Source organism: Podarcis pityusensis (genome assembly GCF_964106645.2).
Source record: "Podarcis pityusensis genome assembly, chromosome: 8".
Taxonomy (NCBI): Eukaryota; Metazoa; Chordata; class Lepidosauria; order Squamata; family Lacertidae; genus Podarcis; species Podarcis pityusensis.
Genome location: NC_138033.1, coordinates 84,541,556 through 84,566,007, shown reverse-complemented (window position 1 = coordinate 84,566,007; position 24,452 = coordinate 84,541,556). Strand labels below are relative to the sequence as shown.

Genomic DNA, 24,452 nt, shown 5'->3' with positions numbered 1-24,452 from the left:
CTGCGATATCCAGCAACAGGAATTCAGAAGCATGAGCAGAGCGCTCTCCTAAATGAATTTGCCCAGTCCTCTTTGAAAGCTACCCAAGTTCGCTGGCGTCAGTGTCTCCTGCGGAAGGGAGTTCCCTAGTTTAACAATGCGTGCAGAAACATTTTCCTTCATCTGTCCTGAATCATCCAACATTCAGCTTTCTTGGGTGTCCACAAGTTCAGCAGAATTGTTCTTTTTTTCTGGACTGCACCATTTTTGGACCGCAATTATGTAGGGGGAGGAAGCACTATATATATATATGTGCTCCCCACAAATCCTTCCCCCCCTGCACACATCCCCTTCCCAAAATGTCCACATGTAGCAAAACGCAGAGGCAGAACATTTCTCTCATACGTCCTCATTTTCTCAACGAAGGAGCTCGCTTTTGTAGGGTAGATTCAGACCGTCCCTCACTTGCCCTGGTACAGTCAGGGGAAAGCTGTGCTTGATTCTGCTGAACGTATAAGCTGGTAGCCGTCAATCATCGCACACACCCGCTTTAGTAAAACAGTGCGGCACAATGGTTAGGTTGTTGAACTAGGGCCTTGTAGACCAGGGTTCAATTCCTCACTTGGCCATAAAGCTCAGGGGTCCGTCATTGCCTCTCAGCCTATCCTACCTCAGAGGTGTGGGATGTGAAACTCAAGAGCAGTCAAGTACAACATTCCTAGAGTGAACATGTTTACACATGGGGAGGAATATTTGTCCAGCCAGCAGGCAAACTTCCTGTTTCCTTCTGGGCTGGGACAGACTTCCTCTGCATGTGACTAGAGGTGGGCGTGGCCTCACCTGTGCAGGTATCAACAAAAGCACAAGGCAGGGGAGCCATCTCTCTCTCTTTTTGACTACATGCATCGAAGAAGCAACATCTGCTTAGCCAAAGGGACTGTCTCCTTATGAGATAGTTTCCAGCTGTATGTTACTTTTCTAAGCTAAGTCTGCCTTCTGGGGTCCGATTGTGAACAGAATGTGAGTAAACTCTATCTATACTTTTATAGAAGACTGTGTCGTGTCTTATCTTTTATGAGGGAATAAGGGGGAAATACCAGAACAGTTATTATAGAGGCTTTAGCGAGCCTGAGCAAACGCATCCGCTCCAAGTTTAAAAAAGCGGACTGTTACTCTGCTAAATTGTGGAACTTGTTAACACAAGTTGGAAAAGGATATAATCAAACAATATATCCTCTCCTGCATCCCTGAACATTCCCACAAGAGGGTTGTTGTGAGGAGAGGGAGAACCACCTTGAGCTCCCTGGAGAAAAAGGTGGGATATAAATGAACTAATGATAATAAAAGAAATCATGCACCAGCACATAGATATCAACTATGGAACTCTCTCCCACAAGTGGAAGTGATGGCTACTAACCTAGATGGCTTTAAAAGAGATTCATAAAAGATTCATGGACAAGAGGGCTATCAATGACTACTAGGCTAGGCTGCTGGAACCAGCAAAGTTTCTGAATACCAGTTGTGGAAAACGCAGGAGGGGGGAGTGCCCTTGTGCTCAGGGGTCCTGGCTTATAGGTATCTGGTTGGCCACCATGAGAACAAGACGCTGGACAGGCTGGGCCTTTGGCCTGATCCAGCAAGCTCTCCTTATGTTCTCAGAAGTTTTCCAAACCTGAACGCTCCGACCTGGATACCTACCCAGCCGACGACAGACTGAAGCACCAAGGGGATGTTGTATTCTTGCAGCTGGAAGAGTTCAGGGGGATCACAGTCCACGGTGAAGCTGTTGGTGTCGTTGTTAAACTCCACGGGGCACACAAAGCATCTGTATCCAGACATCACATACGACAGCTGGGTTGGGGGAAACGGAAGAGGCAAAAGGTGAATCACTGCCAAGGAACTCTGATATGAATCACAGCAGAGTTGGAAGGGCCATCTAGTCCAAGCCCCTGCAAGCAGGAATGAGAACTAGAGAATCCCTGACCGGTGGCCTGTGAGGTGTCCCAGAGCTTACAGGGTTAATAGCTCAAGGGAAATGACACCACGTACGAAGGTGAACTTACTTTTACTTTCTGTTTTGGCTGCAAAGGAGAGGCAACGTGTCATCGCTCTCTCCTGGCTGACTTACTGTTTTGCTGCTGTACATTAAAGCTTCGTAGAACAGAAGATGTGTAAGAGTTTTACTGCCGTGATGCTAAATCCTTACACACAGGCACACTGATGCCGAAGAAACTCTGCTGTAGCCGGGAGAAGCGGACTGACTCAGCACCGGGCAGTGAAAGCGTGCTGGGCGCCATTGCATTTCCTGAAGAAGATGGGTCCAACAGTCAGAACAGACAAGTCGGTTCCCAGTTTCACTAAACATGGCCATCCGACCTCTGAAAACTTCCAGTGAAGGAGAGTCCACCAGCAACCAATGAAGTCTGTTCCACTGTCAAATCACTCTTCCAAGCAGAATACAGTGGTACCTCGGGTTAAGTACCTAATTCGTTCTGGAGGTCCATTCTTAACCTGAAACTGTTCTTAACCTGAGGTACCATTTTAGCTAATGGGGCCTCCCGCTGCCACTGCACGATTTCTGTTCTCATCCTGAAACAAAGTTCTTAACCCGAGGTACTATTTCTGGGTTAGCGGAGTCTGTAACCTGAAGGGTCTGTAACCTGAAGCGTCTGTAACCCGAGGTACCACTGTATTCTTAAAGGTTATTTGAAATCTCCTTTCTTCTCATTTGAATCCACTCGTTCAGGACCTATACTCTGGAGCAGCAGAAAACAAGCTTGCTCAGTCTTCCATGTGGCAGCCCTTCAGATATTTATTTTAAGTGGACCACCTGGATGGCTAGGAGCATGGGTAGGCAAACTAAGGCCCGGGGGCCGGATCCAGCCCAGTCACTTTCTAAATCCGGCCTGCAGACGGTCCAGGAATCTGTGTGTTTTTACATGAGTAGAATGTGTCCTTTTATTTAAAATGCATCTCTGGGTTATTTGTGGGGCATAGGAATTCGTTCATCTTTTTTTCCCTTCAAAATATAGTCCGGCCCCCCACAAGGTATGAGGGACTGTGGACCGGCCCCCTGCTGAAAAAGTTTGCTGACCCCTGGCTAGGAGCCTTGGGAACCAGACATGACAGAAACGTGTGAATTATTCTCATGCTTTGCCTACATTTCTTTCAGGCTCTGAGCCCAAATATTGTTCTGTTGGATAGCTACTTGATGTTTCAGTTCTGGATTCCTGAAGTGAATTGTTATTATTAAAATTGTCGCTCTTTTTTTTTTTGCCACAGCAACTCCAAGTGACTTAACAATATCTGAAGCAAAACAAGCACCACCTACATTAAAACATCCCACCCAGGGAAAAAGGCAATAGATAGTTAAAAGGCAAAGGCCAGGTCGAAGAGGAAAGTTTTTGCCTGGCGCCAGTAGCGCCCCCCCCATGGGGAGAGCATTCCAGAAATGGGGAGCCACCACTATAAAGGCCCGTTCTCGTGTTGCCACCCTCCGGGAGCACACGGAGAAGGGCCTCAGGTGATGACTGTAAATTCGCAAAAGCAGGCTACCATTCAGAGAACTTCCTGGTGGGATGACGGTGCTCTGTAGGGCAGGCCCATTGCCCTCAACAGGCCTCAGACTTCCACCATCCATCTCCATCAGGCTGCTTTAGGGGTAACACTGCCTCTTGCTCCGAGGCCCAACACGACTTTTGTTCTTAACTTAATAGGGAAAGAAGCAACTTACTAGCAGGCCGAACACCACGGTGGCAAAAAACCCTCCAATAAAGCCTTCCCAGGTCTTCTTTGGGGAGAGCTGCAGATACAGGAACAGGTAAGGAACGTTAAAAGGTAGGAGCTGCAGAAGCCACCAGAGTCTCCATGAACACATCGGATGGGACAGAAGTCCCAAAACTAAGTTTTGTTTCCGAGCACAATTCAAAGTGTTGGTGCTGACCTTGAAAGCCCTAAACGGCCTCGGTTCTGTATATCTGAAGGAGCATCTCCACCCCCATCGTTCAGCCCGGACACTGAGGTCCAGCGCCGAGGGCCTTCTGGCAGTTCCCTCACTGCAAGAAGCCAAGTTACAGGGAACCAGGCAGAGGGCCTTCTCGGTAGTGGCACCCGCCCTGTGGAAGGCCCTCCCATCAGATGTCAAAGAGAACAACAACTACCAGACTTTTAGAAGACATCTGAAGGCAGTCCTGTTTAGGGAAGCTTTTAATGTTTGATGCATTACTGTATTTTAATATTTTGTTGGAAGCCGCCCAGCCAGGTGGGTGGGGTATAAATAATAAATTACACTGGTCAACAACAAATTTGTTGTCTGCGTTTTTTCAGCTGATTTAGGATGAATCTGATGCGCTGAATCCAGAAATCACATTGGTTTTGCTCAATCAGGTCAAGTTTTTGAGCTATGGCCACATGTCTTTTTTTACGTTTTTGTTCACATGTACGCTTGTGTGGAGCATTTTAGAAGAAGTTGGTGGAGGTAAAATGCCTTGTCAAATAATTGTTTTGATTGGAAATGATTATTTTAATGACAAGAAGTATTCAGGTCCGATAGTTCTGGGTGATTATGTCGAAGAGGGATCAGTTTGAAGTCATAAAACCTCGAAATCTTCCATAAATTGGTGTGGCAAAGCATAAAGTTGGGGGATCAAAACTAAGTTAATGGGGCAGCCGCCCCACGAAGTATCCTGATCTTCAATCAGCACGTCGTCCTGTAGCTCATTGTGATGAAATTCCAGTGCCTGTCTTCGGAGAACTTCCTGACATTAGTGACGAAGATGCCTCCAGTGTTGAAGGACACGAAGAAGAAGAAGTGGTTCTTAAAGATGATGCTCCACATCCATTTTCCCAAAAGGAGTTGAATGATCTAGTTCGCGACCTCAGCTTGTCAAAGGACTCTGCCGAACTGTTGGCATCCAGATTGAAGGAAAAAAACCTCCTCTCTGACAGTGCTCGCATCAGCTTCTTGCGCAACAGGCATCAAGAGTACCTCCGTTTTTTCTCGGAAGAGAAGGACTTGGTGTACTGTGCAGATATTGCACAGCTTCTGCTCAAGCTTGGAGTGCCACAGTACGAACCCAAAGATTAGAGACTGTTCATTGACAGCAGCAAGTGATCACTGAAATGTGTTCTGCTACACAACAGCAACCAGTTTGCCTCTATACCCCTGGCTCACTCGAGTACACTGAAGGAGAACTATGAAGCGGTGAAGTATGTGCTGAAGAAAATTGTTTATGATCAGCATAAGTGGTTTATTTGTGTTAACCTGAAGATGGTGAACTTTTTGTTGGGACAATAGTCTGGCTTCACCAAGTACCCATGTTTTCTGTGCATGTGGGATAGTAGGGACCGTGCTCAGCATTACACGAAGGACTGGCCTGTGCGGGAGGAATTGGTGCCTTGCAAAGAAAGGAACGTCATCAACGACCCTCTCGTGGACAGAGACAGAATACTCTTCCCACCGCTGCACATCAAGCTCGGCTTAATCAAGCAGTTCACCAAGGCTCTGGACAAGGATGGTGACTGCTTCACTTACTTGTGCCAGGCTTTTCCAGGATTGACCATGGAGAAGTTGAAAGCTGGCATCTTTGACGGTCCTCAGATCCGTCAGCTCATCAGAGATCCAGAGTTCGGAAACTCAATGAATGAAGTGGAACTGGAAGCGTGGAAGGCATTTGTTCTGGTAGTGAAGAAATTTCTTGGCAACAATAAGGCCAGAAACTACGCAGAACTTGTCAACAACATGCTGACTGCTTTCAGAAACCTGGGCTGCAACATGAGCGTCAAGATGCACTACCTATTTTCACATATGGACTGGTTTCCTGAGAACCTGAGTTCAATGAGTGACGAGCAGGGGGAGAGATTCCATCAGGACATGAAAGAGATGGAGACCAGGTATCAGGGTCGCTGGGACGCAGTCATGATGGCCTCTGAAGAGAGACCTCCGTGCTGCTGAGCATTCCAGGAGTTCCAAGAAACGGAAGTTCAAGCCCTGAAGTTTGAAAAATGGTGAAGCAACATGCAATTAACGTGTACTTACCTTTGTCAATGCCCACCATTCAGTTTACAGAAAACCTGACCTGATGGAGAGAAACGGATGCCATTTCCTGATTCAGCAGTGCAAAAATACCCTAAATCAGTTGTAGAAATCTAGACAACATTCAAAAAGTAAAAAATTGTTGCCCAGTGCTATTATTATTATTAGTGTTGGGGAAGGGCCATAGGTCAGTGGCACATCTGCCTTGCAGACAGAAGGACCCAGGCTCCATCCCCAGCATACCCAGGTAGGGCTGGGAGAGTCTCATGCCTGAAAGCCTGGACAGCTGCTGCCAGCCAGTGCAGACAATACTGAACTAGATGGAACAATGGTCTGATGCAGTATAACACAGCTCTCTACATTCCTGTGCTGAAGTGCACCTGCCAAACCCACTCCACACACTCACACAGCACAATCAGGCTGGATGCCCTGGCGGGCATTCAAACCCAATGCCGAAAACAGCTTTTCCTATGAGTTGTTCATCCATCTCGGGACCAGAACCAACCTTAATCAGCGGAGTGCGTCCAAAGAAGAAGCCGAACATGTAGGCCATGATGTCGTTGCAGATGACGCAGGAAATTGGGACGATAAACCTAGATAGCGGGGAAGGAAAACAGACCTAGATAAGCCACTCAAAGGACCCGTCTGGATTGGAGAGAAACACACTTGACGACAGCAAGGGGCAGCAGCCCACAGCTGTGGCTCAGATCTAGAGATCTCCTTGCCAGCAGGGAGTTCTAACTGCTAATTTAGAAATAGCACTCTGGAAGCCCGTCCCCTGATGGGTGGATGAATGCGTTCATTTGAACCAGCAGACGCCATTTCAATCAGCAAACTCCCACTCCTAATAGTGCTTTCATAATTTCATTTTATAGAAAGAACTCCTGACGCAAGTTAAGGGCCCAGAGCTTCTCTCCAACCTCTGTTTAAATGAGAATTTATATGCTGGTAAGCAGATCTTTCAGCTTTCAGAAACCACAAGTATCTTTCAAGTGCATGAATTTTCATACCCCTCCCCTCGGTTATTTTCAAAGATATTAGCTGCCAAAGCTAGATTTTGCTTTTCTGTGCTAAACCCGTCTCTGCATTCTGTGATAAAATTTACATAATGGTTCCAAGAAGTACTTGGATAGTTATCATTATCATTCAGGGACTAACTATACATGATGCTAAAAGCTACAGCTGGAAGCTTCTATTTGCCCTGAAAGGAAATTTCCTGCTAGTGTCCAGAGGGATTCTCCCCAACCCCTGCAAATACTAGTTTTTGGGGAAGGGTTTTTTTCCAGGACTACTGCAGGGAGGATATTGTTAAATTCTCTCTCCATGTTTGCTGCAATCCCAACATTAGCTTGCCTTCCCAACCCCCTTGTTGATGCATTTTTTTAAGGTTGGCATTTCTGAATATCATGCCCAGTTTGGCCTTTAGTTGCTATGTTTTCACTTAAAGGGTGTGAATATTGGTTTGATCTGCAAAAAAATAAATAAAAACAGATAATCATGCCAGTGGCTGCATTTGCTATGCTGATTGACAAGCTACGCTAAATGTATTTTGATAGCCATGTTACTTAAAAGGGTAAAGGTACCCCTGCCCGTACGGGCCAGTCGTGTCCGACTCTAGGATTGCGTGCTCATCTCGCTCTAGAGGCCGTGAGCCGGCGCCGTCCGAAGACACTTCCGGGTCACGTGGCTAGCGTGACAAGCTGCATCTGGCGAGCCAGCACCAGCGCAGCACACGGAAACGCCGTTTACCTTCCCGCTCTAAAGCGGTCCCTATTTATCTACTTGCACTTAAGAGTGCTTTTGAACTGCTAGGTGGGCAGGAGCTGGGACCAAACGACGGGAGCTCACCCCGCCGCGGGGATTTGAACCGCCGACCATACGATTGGCAAGTCCTAGGCACTGAGGTTTTACCCACAGCGCCACCCGCGTCCATGTTACTTGCTAAGTGCCAAAAACCATCCTTATCCTCTGGACAAATGAAATTACAATTTATGCAAAAGTGAGAGCCAGCTGAAAAGACACTGGTTGTGGGAACCTTGATGTGTTATCATTTCATACTGGCATGGCTTGAATGGTTATTAATTGTTCTGGCACCTGGCAAAATGAGAGTGATCTCCCTCCAACTGCGAGTGTTTCACTCTGAGATAGCTGTTAGGAGAGGTTAGCCAATGGATTTATTTGGGGTGGGGATTCCTGCTACGCTGAATTATCCCAGAAGATAATCTGGAGAAGATGGGACACATGGACCAGGTCTCACATTAGGTGACGGCACTCATTGCCATTTGGGCCTCTCCTAGTTGGACTGAGTTGGAGTAGTAGACCGTGGGCCCCAAGAGGATCTTGCAGTTTTTTAAACTGCTGGTGGCTTCATTTAGGCCACCAAGCTTGCAATTTGTTAGGGAATAGAGTAGGCAGCCTGTTCTGGATGGGGTTAAAGGTAAAGGGACCCCTGACCGTTAGGTCCAGTCATGACCAACTCTGGGGTTGCGGCGTTCATCTCGCTTTATTGGCCGAGGGAGCCGGTGTACAGCTTCCGGGTCCTGTGGCCAGCATGACTAAGCCGCTTCTGGCGAACCAGAGCAGTACACAGAAACGCCTATTACCTTCCCGCCGGAGCGGTACCTATTTATCTACTTTGACGCGCTTTTGAACTGCTAGGTTGGCAGGAGCAGGGACCGAGCAACGGGAACTCGCCCCGTCGCAGGGATTCGAACAGCCAACCTTCTGATTGGCAAGCCCTAGGCTCTGTGGTTTAACCCACAGCGCCACCCGTGTCCCTGTCCTGGATGGGGTTGCACTCCCCTAAAAGAGCAGGTGTGCAGCCTGAGGGCAGAAATGATGGAGACCATACAATTCAGGTTGCAAGGGCATTTTCAGACAAGAAGCTTAAGTCGCCTCTGGGCCTCTCGTGCGCTACTAATTCAGAACCGGTCTTATGCTGGCCTTACAAATCAGATTGAAGCAAGAGCTGAACTTTAAGCTTCATGCAGGAAAATACCCGAAGCATACCTGCTTTTTTGCTGAGCAGAGAGCAGTTCCTCTGCAAGGCCCACTGAGTGGCTGCCTCATATTTAGAGAGAGCACGTGCATGCACAGCAAAGCAGACTGGGATTCCTCCTTTTTGCCTGGTTAATGCCAGGAAAACTCCCCCCCCCCCCCGATCTCATCATGCCAACCCAAACAGTTGCCCCAAGGCAAGAGCCAGCGGCCCATTGATTCCTGCTCCTACTAGTGACGCTCCATGCAAGAGGCCTGTCCCCATGCTATGTTCTTTGTCCTTCAAGGCAGCCCGGCAGCCTGCGCTACACAGCAGAAAGTCAGTAAGCAGCACCAACTCACCAGATCATTCCTTCAAACAGGTTGTGAATGATGAGGTGGGACTGGGTAACAACTATTAGCAAAGTCACATGGGTCCAGCCAAACTGGAAAGAAAGAACAGCATGCAATCCAGTTTGCAGGGGGCAAAAAACAACGTTTCTCAAAAACACACACCAAAATGCTGATTAGAGAGAGAGAGAGAGAACATCAGGGAATTTGCCACCCCACGTTCCACAATGATAGGCACAGCGTTAGCAAAAAGACCACACACACACACACACGGCTGCTTGACTCTAGTCTGGAATCAAGGGAGCCCCTTCCAAAACTGCTCATCGCCTCCCAGAAGGCCACCTGTCCATGCCTTTCTTGCAAACAAAACAAAAAGCCAAAGGTCCACCCACCATTCGTTCTCCCATGCAGACCAGATCCAGATATTTCTGCATCCTCAGGGTTCTGATCAGCAATTCAGCTGCTGAGAGAGGCCTCATTTTGAACTGAGCAAAGGCGAGGTCCAGAGTTCTTGTTGGACCGCCCCCCCCATCATCCCCAGCCAGCATGGCAAGTGATCAGGGATGATGGGAGCTGGAGTCCAGCAACATCTGGGGGGCCACCTCTGGAGCAATGTTGGCTCTACCTGCTGAATCCTCCCACACAACCTGAGACATGGGCAAAGCACTCCGTAGCCCCTTCCTCTCCAGCAGAGGCCCAGGGAGGGTTTCCCCTTTAGCTGCTCACAGCCATGGCCTGAGCCTTTGGTTGTGCTTGGGGGTCAGCAACTGGTGGTGCTGAAGGGCTGGCCTGGCCAAAGCTACAGTAATAGCTTACAGAAGTGGGAACGTTAGCTGCCCCTTCACAGCCTTGTACATTGTGTATTATTAATCTAGTTATAAAAACATGTGTGTGCCCCTGTGGCATTAAAAAAAAATCAACATAGTTTACAGTGGTACCTCAGTTTATGAACTTAATCCGTTCCAGAAGCCCGTTCTTAAACCAAACCCGTTCTTAAACCGAGGCGCACTTTCCCTAATGAGGCCTCCCGCCACCAGTGCCCTTCCACCGTTCGGATTCCGTTCTTAGACTGAGGTAAAGTTCTCAAACCAAGACACCATTTCCGGTTTTGCGGCGTTTGTAAATCAAATCGTTCTTAAACCGGACTGTTCTTAAACCGATGTACCACTGTACGGCAATAAAAAACACAAAACTGTTTAATAAAAATCATTAAAAAATTTAAAACAGACACCAATAAACCCATTGCGGAATGATTTATTCTTAATTGCCTACAAAGGCCTTGCAGAATAGAAAACTTTTCTGCGGGTATTCAAAAGTTGGCACAGGAGGCGCCTGCTATATCTCTAGTGGCAGAGAGTTCCACAGGACTAGGCCGGTGACACTAAAGGCTCAGTTCCTTGCTGTTGTCAAATGAGCCTCACCAACTCGGGGAATGACCAGCAATGATCTTGGTGATCAAGCTGGGATATGAGGGTTCAGAAGGTTCCTGAGGGACTCTGAGCCTAAGTTGTTATGGGCTTTGTACATTAATACAAGGACTATGAACCTGGCTCAGTAGTAGATGGGCAGCCAGCGCAGATGCTTCAACCAGGGTCTCGCATGTTATTGGCCAGAAGCTGTGATCAGCAGCCTAGCCACTGCATTCTGCATCGCCTGGAGCTTTCAAACAAGACCCAAGGGAAGCCCCTCGAAGAGCACGTTGCAGTAATCCAGCCCCGAAATTACCGAGGCATGGACTGCATTCATAATTTGGGCACTGGGGTGGTCATCTTCAAGCCTGAGTTTACCTGGAAACTCATGTTTAATTAATTCATGCTTAATCCATTTGTGTATTAGCATACATTTTCAGGTGTTTAAGAAGATTTAAAGGTAAAGGGACCCCTGACGACTCTGGGGTTGCAGCGCTCATCTCGCTTTATTGGTCGAGGGAGCCGGCTTACAGCTTCCGGGTCATGTGGCCAGTATGACAAAGCCGCTTCTGGCGAACCAGAGCAGCGCACAGAAACGCTGTTTCCCTTCCCGCCAGAGCGATACCTATTTATCTACTTGCACTTTGACGTGCTTTCGAACTGCTAGGTTAGCAGGAGCTGGGACCAAGCAACGGGAGCTCAACCCGTCGCGGGGACTGGAACCGCCAACCTTCTGATCGGCAAGTCCTAGGCTCTGTGGTTTAACCCACAGCGCCACCCGCATCCCTCTTAAGATGATTTAGGCTATTGCAAAATAAACTTTTAAGACTGGCAGGAGTTGTGGGCCTCCCTGTTCTTCAATCCGTTGTTCACACACATAGGAAATATGTAAAGTGTTTTAAGGAATGCAGAAAAAAAGAAAAAAGCTTTCTTCAAGCTGGTACCCTCCAATGGCCACGCTGGTAAGGGCTGATGGGACTTGTAGTCAAAACATCTGGAGGGCATCTGGTTGGGGAAGGCCAGTCAAAGGCAAGATAAGAACAGCCTGCTCCTTTTCATCTCTCTCTCTCTGTCTCTCTCTCTCCCTTCACAAGCTATTATCTCTGAAGAGAGAAAATATCTCTTACCATGTAGAATTGGAGTCGATAGTGCTTTTTGACGAGGCTCAGAACAAACATGCAGAAACCTGCAGAAACAGAGAAATTAATTAAATGAGAACCTGATGTTCCTCCCCTTCAGTACATCCTGGCCAATCACAGGGCTGGCCTCAGACCAAGTGGGCGATTGGGCTAGACTGTGCTTCTATCAAAACATGGCGCCCAATGAGAAAAGGACACCGTGTCTCCATATTGCCGCCTGGCTCCAGGAATCCTTGAAGAACCCACTTCAAGTGCCATTAAGTCCCGAACGTGAGACCAGAGTCCCGCTTACCTGTTAAGTAGAGGGCAAAGGAAATGAAGCGGTGATATTTGCTAAGGATCCTCAAGGGCTCCTCCCTCTGGACCAAAGTGAAGAAATAATCCGTCACGGTCTCCCCATAAAAGAAGTAGTTCACACAGAGCAGGAAGTACCTGAAAGAATATACGTCATCTTTTTCAGAGAGGCTCCGAAGGCTTCTTTCATGAGAAATACTTCAACCAAATTAAGAAAGTCTTCTTCAACCGGTTGAATGAGCTGATCAAGCTACAAATCGGATCCTGGTGTTGGAAAACACCAGAAGGTTGTCTAGGTCAGGCACATCCAACTCTCTAGCGACTGTGATCTACTCCCAGTATAATAAAACTGGCAGTGATCTATCCATTGTCATTGCCCATAGTTGCTGAGTTTTTTTTAGGGGCAGACACCAGAGTTGTGGAGCTTTTTTTAGGAATGGTTGGCAAGAGTAGTTAAGCTTTCTTTGGGGTGGGGGGTTGACCATAGCTGTTCAGCTTTTTTGGGAAAGGATTACATAAAATTCCTTGACCAACAGTCCGCTGCAGGGAATACAGTGGTACCTCGGGTTACATATGCTTCAGGTTACATACGCTTCAGGTTACAAACTCCGCTAACCCAGAAATAGTGCTTCAGGTTAAGAGCTTTGCTTCAGGATGAGAACAGAAATCGCGCAGCAGCAGCAGCAGGAGGCCCCATTAGCTAAAGTGGTGCTTCAGGTTAAGAACAGTTTCAGGTTAAGAACGGACCTCCGGAACGAATTAAGTACTTAACCCGAGGTACCACTGTACAACATTTCAAAGCTGGGATATGAGGATTCAGAGGTTTCCTGAGGTACTCTGGGCCTAGGTTGTTAGCCATCGCTAAGGAGCAACCAGGCAATCACTTTTTTTAATCCTGTGATCGACCGGCAGCACCTCGGCGATCTACCTGTCGATCGTGGTCGACTAGTTGGATATTGCTGGTCTAGGTTACGGTTACCAGACGCCCCTGTTTCCCGGGGACAGTCCCCGGATTTACAAATCCGCCCCTGGACAAAATCCGTCCCCGGATTTCATTTAATGTCCCCGGATTTATATTTTAAGTGTTGTAGATTTATTAGTAGGGGATGAATGTTGCGTGATTGGTTCAACGGCACAAGACACATCATATGGGGACTTCTGGCGCGGCAAAATGGCGGGCGCCACGGCAGCGAGCAGCTCCTGAAGCCAGCCAGAGCCAACTACGCTACCAGGCTGGCTCTGGGCTGCCGAAACTGCCGCTGCCACCGCCACTGCTGAGGGGAAAATGGGGATGCCCAGTGTGTCAGCTGGGGGACCCACTGACTCCCCCCCGCCGCGACCCAAATCGAGCCGGGAGTGAGAGTGCCCACCCACCCGGCCGACTGCCCAGCGGCACTCCGGGGCCAGGAAAACCCCGGAGCCAACACAGGGAGATGGAGTAGAGGAGAAGGAGAAGGAAGAGAGAGAAAGAGGAAGGAGAAAAAAGAGGGGAGCCCCAACCTTGCCGTGTCACTGCCGCTGAGGAGGAGAGGTAGGAGAGCACCGGGAGGGCAAGGACATGTGGCCGAGCCCAGGCCCGACCTGAGCCTACTCCACGGCGGCCAGCACTCCAAGACATCAGGCTGGGGCCCAGAGGAAGGCCGCGCGACAGGGAAGACCACAGAAGAGAAGATATTACTTCTCTTTTTTTTTTTATAAAAAATAACTTTTTAAATAATTTTTTTCTCTTTTCAAAAAAAAGGGGGTGTGTCTCTTCTTTGAAAAAAATCTGGTAGCCTTAGTCTAGGTCTACCTGCCTCTAACAGCCAATGGCTCCAGGATATGTACGCATCACATCAATGGTAACCACTCTTGTTGATATGCAAATGGGGCCATAGAAGCATAGCACTGTAGAGTTGGAAGGGACAGAAAGGGCCATTTAGTCCAACCCCCTGCAATGCACAGGATACAGTAGCTGGTGCTCCCCAAACAGCTCCCCCCCCCCACATGGACTCTTCAGAAGCTCCTCACATCCAGGTCAAGACTCTCCCCCCTCCACACCTTTAGGAATTAAGGGTATGAACCACCTGGCTCAGCCAACCTCCAGACTTGAGGTGAAGGCAGCTGAGAGCCCAGCTAGACATTTGCTAGACATGGAACTCTCACCAGCCGTTGGAATGAGACACTCTGTGCAGAGAATGGTTGAGAGAGAAAGCAGTGGCTGGGGAAGGGAGTGACAGCGGGTGGAGCCAATGAAAAGTGAGTTGCTTGGGGGGTGGCCCACCCATGTTTGCAGCGCCAGCTGGTGGCACGGATGTGGACTGCAGCCAGGATTTCAGTAGCCCAGCAGTGGAAAACCCTGAAAAATCTGCATTTAGCTTTGTGGCGTACCGTGTTCTTCGCTCTATAAGACACACTTTGTCCCTCCTAAAAGGTAAGAGGAAATGTGTGTGCATCTTATGAAGCAAATGCAGGCGGGATTCAGAATATTTTTTTTCTTGTTTTCCTCCTCCAAAAACTAGGTGCGTCTTATGGTCTGGTGCGTCTTATGGAGCGAAAAATACGGTAATAACTTATGGACTTTGGCCAGTGAGGAAAAGCTAATACATGAACTGTGTGTCTCCAGGGGGATTTAGGGTCCAGAAGGCTTTTATGCCATCTGGTGGGGTTTTATTTCCTTTGTTTCAGACTTGAGATGCTCAACATTTACCACCCATGCCAGTTTGGGAAACACAGGAGCCTTGATTTATATTGGTTCCTTTTTCTTATTGTTTATTGTTTGCTTTCTATATGGTATGATGCACTGTTGGGTAACAGTCATAAATTAACAGTTATAAAGGAAAATGTTAACAACAGTAGCCACCTTGAGCTGTTTAGAAGAATAGAGCTGCGTAGAGATATCCTCATGGAAAACAAGGAAACCAGACTTCTTCTAGAGCGTAACTCAGGTAGCACAAACTCTGATTCCACTTACCAACTTAGGGTTCTGAACCAGGGCAGCTCGTAGGAGTGATAAACGTTGTAACCGATGGTGATGATCTCTTGGAAGCACTTGATCTGCACACACATCACCTAGGAGACAGACAGACAGCAGCAGTGGACTTTGGGGTCTCAAATTTCCTAAGTGCCCTGTACGACACCAAAATTTGGCACTCACATACAACGCCTATTCTACATCATAGTTGTGGTGCCCCGAGACTCTGCGCCCAGTGCGACCAAACCAGTCATGTTCCCCTAAATCTGCTTTTGAAGACAGACAGACAGACAGACAGCAGGGGGGCATGAGTTTTGATAAATTCCCGGGCCACTTCAAGAGAACAATAAGCATTCTTGCATTTATTTTTTTGTATTTATATATTACATTTATATCCCACGCTGTTCTCCAAGGAGCTCAGTGGATGGCTCTCTGCTTGTGGAATTATCTCCCCAAGGAGTCTTGCCGGGAGCCTTCAGTACATACCGTATTTTTTGCTCTATAAGACTCACTTTTTCCCTCCTAAAAAGTAAGGGGAAATGTGTGTGCGTCTTATGGAGCGAATGCAGGCTGCGCAGCTATCCCAGAAGCCAGAACAGCAAGAGGGATTGCTGCTTTCACTGCACAGCGATCCCTCTTGCTGTTCTGGCTTCTGAGATTCAGAATATTTTTTTTCTTGTTTTCCTCCTCCAAAATCTAGGTGCGTCTTGTGGTCTGGTGCATCTTATAGAGCGAAAAATACGGTAGTTTTAGGCACCAGGCAAACACATTCCTCTTTCCCCATGGCCTTTTAAACTCGTGAGGAGGTGGAATCTAGCCCTGCCTTCCGGCAAGAGGAAGCCATTCCCGAACCCCCAGGCCTCCATTGGGAAAAGATCAGATTCCAGAAAGACCACAAAGACTTACGATCATCATCAAGACCATGGGTCCCAGGTAGATGATGATGAAGAAAAAGACGATCATCGCCAGAGTCAGGATGCCTCTCACCCACCAGTTCTTCCATCTGCAGAGGAAGGAAAGCATCAAAAGAGATCAGGGATTCCTTTGCTGTGACTCCTGCATTGTAGGGGGTTGGACTAGATTGCTACCTCTCCAACTTAATAACTGTTTGAGTCCCAGGTGGATAAAAAACAATGATTTTAAAAAAAAATCAGATTTAAAAAAAAAAATTAAAACGGATTTTTAAAATAAAATGCTTTTGGAGGAAAAATCTTTCTAAAGATAATTTTCTATTTAAGTTACATTATACAGTGGTACTTTGGGTTACATACGCTTCAAGTTACATACACTTCAGGTTACACACTCCGCTAACCCAGAAATAATGCTTCAGGTTAAGAACTTTGCTTCAGGATAAGAACAGAAATCATGCTCTGGCGGCGCGGCAGCAGCGGGAGGCCCCTTTAGCTGAAGTGGTGCTTCAGGTTAAGAACTGTTTCAGGTTAAGTACAGACCTCCGAAACGAATTAAGTACTTAACCTGAGGTACCACTGTAGTCAAAAGGCTATTCATCAGAAAATAAGGATTTGTTTAAAGTTTTTCATCTGTGCTAAAACTCAGTCTAAGTTTTTTTTTAAAGAAAAAAAATCATTTAACTACATTGGTTAACAAACATGGATACATATGCTATAACGTTATTGCTTTGGTTAAATAAATTGTTTAAATTGTTATTAAGGAAATGATTATTTTCTCCTTCCAATAAAGTACAGCAGAAACGCTGTCCAAATATAAACAATAATTTCATAATTATCTGTCTATGATCGTCAGGTAGGCGGTTCGAATCCCCGTGGCGGGGTGCGCTCCCGTTGCTCGGTCCCAGCGCCTGCCAACCTAGCAGTTCGAAAGCACCCCCGGGTGCAAGTAGATAAATAGGGACCGCTTACTAGCGGGAAGGTAAACGGCGTTTCCGTGTGCTGCGCTGGCTCGCCTGATGCAGCTTGTCACGCTGGCCACGTGTCCCGGAAGTGTCTTCGGACAGCGCTGGCCCCCGGCCTCTTAAGCGAGATGGGCACGCAACCCCAGAGTCGGACACGACTGGCCCGTACGGGCAGGGGTACCTTTACCTTTACCTTTAACCAAAGCAGTAATTTTTGATATAACTGTAAAAACTACTCCGAAAATTTATTATTCCAAAAATGAAACCTTCATCTGGTTGTAAATATTAAGAGAATGCCAGCAAGGTTGAATCTTTCTGTAAAAAAATGATTTAAATCAAGTCTTACTGACTAGTGATTTAAATCAAGTCTGACTGAGTATTGATTAAAATTGATTTGATTTGAATCAAATCCATCCTGTTTGAGTCTATGAGAGAGCTTGCAGGGGAAGAAACAGAAGCCCCGCTGTGGAAATTTACTCTTTGCAGAATCGGAAGATCCGCTCCCTGATGGCTTTCAAAGTTTTGGCACATTCTTAGCAAGGGCGAAAGGCAGCTGCTATTTCTGGCACTAGGCTGCTTCCTGAGAGAACACGGCCCCCGTCCATTCTCCCTCGGGGGTCTCTTGGCAGAAGGTCACGCTCCAGACACTGCCAGAGAAACGGAGGCTTGCAGAAGCATAGCTGTCAACTTTTCCCTTTTCTTGCGAGGAATCCTATTCGGAATAGGGGAATTTCCCTTAAGAAAAGGGAAACGTTGACAGCTATGTGCAGAAGACGCCGTTGTGAAACACACACACACACACACACACACACACACACACACAGCAACAGATGCAAGACTGAAACACAACGCGAGGGCAGCGCAACGTAAGAATGTACCGTATTTTTCGCTCCATAAGACGCACCTTTTCCCTCCTAAAAAGTAAGGGGAAATGTGTGTGCCCAAGAAGGGAGAAGTGTCTGACGAGGCAGGCAGTCCCTTCTCCCTCCTCGTAGAAAAGCCCGCAGGAGCCGTGCACCCTTAAAAAGAGCGCACAGCTCTTGGGGGCTTTTCCCCGAAGGGAGAAGGGACTGACTGGCTGCATCAGTCCCTTCTCCCTCCTCGTAGAAAAGCCTGCAGGGCAGCAGTGAGCCTTCATCCCGCTGCCCTGCGGAGGCTTTGCGGGCTATCCCAGAAGCCAGAACAGCAAGAGGCTATCCCAGAAGCCAGATCTCTCTTGATGTTCTGGCTTCTGGGATTCAGAATATTTTTTTTCTTGTTTTCCTCCTCCAAAAACTAGGTGGCTCTTATTGTCTGGCGCGTCTTATAGAGCGAAAAATACGGTAAGTAGAGTCTCCTGGATCAGGCCAGTGGCCCACCTTGCTCAGCATCATGTCCTCACAGATGCCCCAGACCCACAAGCAGGAATCCAGGCACAAAAGCAGCCCTCTCCCGTCCTGCGGTTTCCAGTAACTGGTATTCCGAAGCCTTGCTGCCTCTGTGGAGACAGAGCACAGCCATTGTGGCTAGTGGCCAACAATAGCAGATAGAGAATAAACAGTACCACTGACAGACACCTCCCACCCAAAAAAATCTTCTTTTTTTAAGCTGTCCTTTTTGTGTGTGTGATTGTATTTTTCTTGATATAGGTCTATACATTTTTCATTCCTTTGGTGACTTTCCATATACAGTGCAGTGGTACCTCGGGTTAAGAACTTAATTCGTTCCAGAGGTCCGTTCTTAACCTGAAACTGTTCTTACACTGAGGTACCACTTTAGCTAGCGGGGCCTCCCAGTGCCGCTGCCGCGCGGTTTCTGTTCTCATCCTGAAGCAAAGTTCTTAACCCGAGGTACTATTTCTGGGTTAGCAGAGTCTGCAACCTGAAGCGTCTGTAACCCAAGGTACCACTGTATGTGAGAAGCAACTTCATAATTTTTGTGTGGCATTCCTTTGGAATGACATGGTGAAAATGTAGCATTTTACTTCATCCAGTTTGGGGCTCACTATACCCCTTCCTAGGACATGGGTGGCGCTGTGGGTTAAACCACAGAGCCTTGGACTTGCCGATCAGAAGGTCGGCGGTTCGAATCCCCACGATGGGGTGAGCTCCCGTTGCTCGGTCCCTGCTCCTGCCAACCTAGCAGTTTGAAAGCACGTCAAAGTGCAAGTAGATAAATAGGTACCGCTCCAGCGGGAAGGTAAACGGCGTTTCCGTGCGCTGCTCTGGTTTGCCAGAAGCGGCTTAGTCATGCTGGCCACATGACCAGGAAGCTGTACTACATGGGTAGACCGGATCCGGCCCAATCGCCTTCTCAATCCAGCCTGCAGACTGTCCGGGAATCAGCGTGTTTTTACATGAGTAGAATGTGTCCTTCTATTTAAAATGCATCTTTGGGTTATTTGTGGGGCGTAGGAATTCGTTCATTTATTTATTTTTCAAAATATAGTCCAGCCCCCCACAAGGTCTGAGGGAAAGTGGACCAGCCCCCTGCTGAAAAAGTTGGCTGACCCCGGGCTTAGGGCATGGGTAGGCAAACTAAGGTCTGGGGGCTGGATCCGGGCCAATCACCTTCTAAATCCGGCCCGCAGACGGTCCGGGAATCAGCATTTAAGTGGCTTTTATCTGCTGCCTCTGCCTGTTTGCATTTTAAATCAGCATGTTTTTGCATGAGTAGAATGTGTCCTTTTATTTAAAATGCATCTCTGAGTTATTCGTGGGGCATAGGAATTTGTTCATTTATTTATTTTTCAGAATATAGTCCGGCCCCCCACAAGGCCTGAGGGACAGTGGACCGGCCCCCAGCTGAAAAAGTTTGCTGACCCCTGGTCTAACAACCCTGAACATATACAAAATGTACGGATTGTAAGACTGCAGGAGGGGAGTGACGGCTCACGTGCTCAAATCCTGTTTGCAGGTTTCCCAGAAGAGGCGCCCGGTTTGCCTCCTTGGGTGCTGGACTAGATGGGCCACCGGCGTGATCCATCAGCCTCTGCTTAGGTTCTTGTGTTCTTAAATGCTCATCTCCATGTGCAAAGTTATCATCCCAGACAGAGGAGAGCTTGGTTGGTGAACAAGGAGGTGTCACAAGCAGTTCCGAAACCGGAAAATATTTCTTGGATACAAGAGAAACAACAACAAAATTCTCACTTGTGCAACCATTTTCTTCTGTCGCCTCTAGCTGCTTCTGATACTTCCTGTTTTAGACGTACAGGAACACAATAACACTTTCGCATATTAATTCCCTTGCAATGCTAGCTTCAAAGTGCACCTTTTAAGTGGCTTTTATCTGCTGCCTCATTTCAAACTGTACTGGCTGCTTTTAGTGTTTCTTAATGTTACAGCTGGGTGGGTGTGTTTTGCTGCTGTTGTGGTTTTTGCTGTGAGCTGCCTTGCAACGTTTTGGAAAGGTGGAAGAAAAATCCCCTTAAGTACGTCGTAAATAAAACTTTATAAAAAGTACTGCCGGCTTGTACCAAAACTGCACCAGGTTCCTGGTCTCCAGGAAAGTCAAGTATGATTTGGAGTTTCTGGGGCATCAGTCCAAAGCCCCAAGCGGCTCAACCAGGAGGGTGGAGTGGTGTGGGAAGGGGAAGGCAGCAGACATTTGCCCCCAATAAGGTCGGAATAATGGGAGTGAAGCAGAAAGACCACCTCCCTCCTTGCAGACCCTCTTGGGTGCTGAGATCAGCAGAGGAGACCCTCCCAATAAATCCTCCACCCTGAGGTTTGGGGATGGTGGCAGCCCAGGAAAAGGCCTTCACTGTGGAAGCCCCTAAGCCAGGGGTCAGCAAACTTTTTCAGCAGGGGGCCGGTCCACTGTCCCTCAGACCTTGTGGGGGGCTGGACTATATTTTGGGGGGGAAAAGAAAGATGAACGAATTCCTATGCCCCACAAATAACCCAGAGATGCATTTTAAATAAAAGCACACATTCTACTCATGTAAAAACATGCTGATTCCCAGACCGTCCGTGGGCCGGATTCAGCCCCTGGGCCTTAGTTTGCCTACCCGTGCCCTAAGCCAGGGGTCAGCAAACTTTTTCAGCAGGGGTCCCTCAGACCTTGTGGTGGGCCAGACTATATTTTAGGGAAAAAAGAAAGATGAACGAATTCCTATGCCCCACAAATAACCCAGAGATGTATTTTAAATAAAGGGACACATTCTACTCATGTAAAAACACACTGATTCCCGGGCTGTCTGCGGGCTGGATTGAGAAGGCGATTGGGCCGGATCCGGCCCCTGGGCCTTAGTTTGCCTACCCATGCCCTAAGCTATGCCACTCCCTTCCCAGAGACGTGTCCCTGGCACCTTCACTGTACAGCTTTTGGAGGATGTTGAAGATTCACCTCTCCCCCCTGGCTTTTGGCAGCTGAGGTGCTTGTTTTTATTTTTGTGACTGTAAGTTGCTTTAGATTGCTTTTCGTATTGTTTTTTAATGCTGTAACCCACACTGGGACCTTAGGGTGAAGGCCGAGTAGTAAAAAACAGTGGTACCTCAGGTTACATACGCTTCAGGTTACAGACTCCGCTAACCCAGAAATAGTGCTTCAGGTTAAGAACTTTGCTTCAGGGTGAGAACGGAAATCGGGCTCCGGCAGCGGAGCGGCAGCAGGAGGCCCCATTAGCTAAAGTGGTGCTTCAGGTTAAGAACAGTTTCAGGTTAAGAACGGACCTCCGGAACGAATTAAGTACTTAACCTGAGGTACCACTGTAAATAACAACAACTGAGCCCTGGGGAGGAGGACCCCAGCTCAGTGACAGCCTCCATCCAGCAAGTATTGGCCAGGGGAAAACCCCTGCAATCCAGGAGAATCACTGGTGCAAACGAGGACCAACATGCTCCAAATCATTTAAAGTCATTACTAATTATTACTGTTTGGCCATTGTTCCATAACTTGGCCCTCTGGGCAGGGTACACAAAAAAACGTTTAGCACAAATTAGGAATGACAAAGAAATAAACTTATCAAAATGGGGCACATCCGAGCTAGTTATTTGACAAAGCCCCAACTTGCCGTACTAAGAATCGCTTTCACAGAATTACGACTCCAATCGATCCCCTCCGTGGTGGTGGATGGTCGGTATGGCAAAGTACAGTACAAGGAGAGACTTTGTGTGGGCAACCTTGAGTAGAGGACCTGCACCACTATTTATTGCAATGCCCGCTATATATAGAACCAAGAGACCGATTTATAAAACCCCTGCTCATGAATGGAACACACTCAAACAGGGCAGAAAGGGTGAAATGGCTACTGAGTGATACTGATGACTTCGTAACTTATAAAGTAGCACTAAAGTGGTGCCCCGCAAGACGAATGCCTCGCAAGACGAAAAACTCGCTAGACGAAAGGGTTTCGCGTTTTTTGAGTCGTTCCGCAAGACGAATTTCCCTATGGGCTTGCTTCGCAAGACGAAATGTCTTGCGAGTTCTTGCGAGTTTGTATCCTTTTTCTTAAAGCTGCTAAGCCGTTAATAGCCGCTAAGCCGTTAAAAGCCGCTAAGACGCTAATAGCCGTGCTTCGCAAGACGAAAAAACCGCAAGACGAAGAGACTCGCGGAATGGATTAATTTCGTCTTGCAAGGCACCACTGTATATGTGTTGGCAGCTAAGAAGATCAGGAGAAAAGAACTAGATAAAATAGTGATCAATTGCAAAGGTGATTCGGACATTTAAGCTGGCCCATTCTACCTGAGAACACCTTGCCACTCTATCATATGCAATAAATAATTTTTAGGAGAAGTGACCGTTGTTTATTATATCTGCAGTGCTGGGTATTTTTATGGTTTTTTATGGCTCTTGTTGCTTTTCTTTTTGTTCCCTTTGTGAATAATGCCATGGCCTTTGGCTAGTGCAATAAAGTTTATGATGATGATGACAAAGAAATTATACAATGGAAACACTACAAAGTAAACTCCAAATAGCAAAAACAAAATATGGCTTCTCTCAAATTCACCCAGTTAAGTATTCCTGTATTGATTCTGTAAGTTTGCAAAGCTGCAAATGAAAACAATAAGGAATAATAATAATTGACAAGAAACATCCTGTATACGGATGCTATTATGCCTTACATTGCTTTGATTTTTAGTTTTGTAAACGTATACAATGCAAAAAAAATATCACCGGGGGGGGGGGGAGGAAATGCACCTAATTATATGGAGAACTAAATTCATCACATAATCCCGCTCAACGTAATAAAACTCTCTTAAATGGTTTTCATTAAAAGCATATGAGCCACTGCAGAAGCCGTGCCAAATGTCAAGATCAGTCTTAAATGAGGCTAATGAGAGCAGGCCGTGAGGCCTAAGAGAACAACAACAACAAAAAGGTTTTCTTGGCAGAGAGGGGCCATCACAGAAGGCGCCAGGCAAACCACTCCAGGCCCTCTCCATCGCAGCCACCCTCTGCACTCCAGAGTGAAGTGGCCGATGGAGAACAGCATCTGTTGACACCCCGGGGGCACAGGCAGGCTCATGCAGGAAGAGGCCCGTCCTACTGAATAATAATAATAATAATAATAATAATAATAATTTTTATTTATATCCCGCCCTCCCCAGCCAAAGTCGGGCTCAGAGCGGCTAACAACAATAAAAGTAACACAGCATTCTAAAATAAATTCATTCTAAAACCAATTCAAAATCAAATTAATGGCAACCAATGGGCTAGAGTTCTATGAGGATTATCAAAGACTGTGCCTTGGCCAAAGGCCTAGTGGAACAGCTTTGTCTTGCAGGCCCTGCGGAAAGATGTCAAGTCCCGCAGGGCCCTAGTCTCTTGCGACAGAGCGTTCCACCAGATTGGGGCCACGGCCGAAAAAGCCCTGGCTCTGGTTGAGGCCAGCCTAACCTCCCTGTGGCCTCCGTGGGACATACCAGGAGAGGCGGTCCCGTAGGTACGAGGGTCCTAGGCCGTATAGGGCTTTAAAGGTTAAAACCAGCACCTTAAACCTGATCCTGTACTCCACCGGGAGCCAGTGCAGCTGGTATAGCACCGGGTGAATGTGATCCCATGGCGGGGACCCCGTAATGAGCCTTGCCACAGCATTCTGCACCCACTGGAGTTTCTGGGTCAGTCTCAAAGGCAGCCCCATGCAGAGTGAGTTACAATAATCCAGTCTGGAGGTGACCGTTGCATGGATACACATCTGTAGACACAAGCTATGAGCAATGGAGAGCCCAGGCAAATTATGCCCCCTGCTCATTAGTAGACAGGGCAAGGGGTGGGCAGAGGTGCCACATCAATTTCTTGCCTCCGGCACCACCAAAGCATCTTGGGCCAGCCTTGATGGGACTGGGCACCAAGCCGTATTTGTTGGGGGAGGGCCAGAGCTCAGTGGTACAGCCTTGCAAACAGAAGGCCCCTGGCCAAACCCCAGTTGCACCTCCAGGAAGGGTTGGGAGAGATGGCTGCTGGAAACCCTGGAGAGCAGCTGCCAGTCAGTGTAGGCATACTCAGCAAGATGGACCAA

At 47.6% G+C, this 24,452-nt stretch overlaps 1 protein-coding gene across 1 annotated transcript in view; it reads right to left on the bottom strand.

The window, feature by feature from the left end:
• Positions 1-24,452, bottom strand: part of CDS2 (CDP-diacylglycerol synthase 2) — a 49,692-nt gene that overhangs the window by 7,500 nt on the left and 17,740 nt on the right. Inside the window, exons 3-10 of the mRNA XM_081017455.1 lie at positions 16,042-16,138; positions 15,136-15,233; positions 12,181-12,320; positions 11,877-11,935; positions 9,353-9,435; positions 6,519-6,606; positions 3,713-3,781; positions 1,678-1,830 (exon numbers count right to left, since the gene is read on the bottom strand). Coding sequence (XP_080873581.1) covers positions 1,678-1,830; positions 3,713-3,781; positions 6,519-6,606; positions 9,353-9,435; positions 11,877-11,935; positions 12,181-12,320; positions 15,136-15,233; positions 16,042-16,138 — 787 coding nt within the window. The remainder of the gene's footprint in view (positions 1-1,677; positions 1,831-3,712; positions 3,782-6,518; positions 6,607-9,352; positions 9,436-11,876; positions 11,936-12,180; positions 12,321-15,135; positions 15,234-16,041; positions 16,139-24,452) is intronic.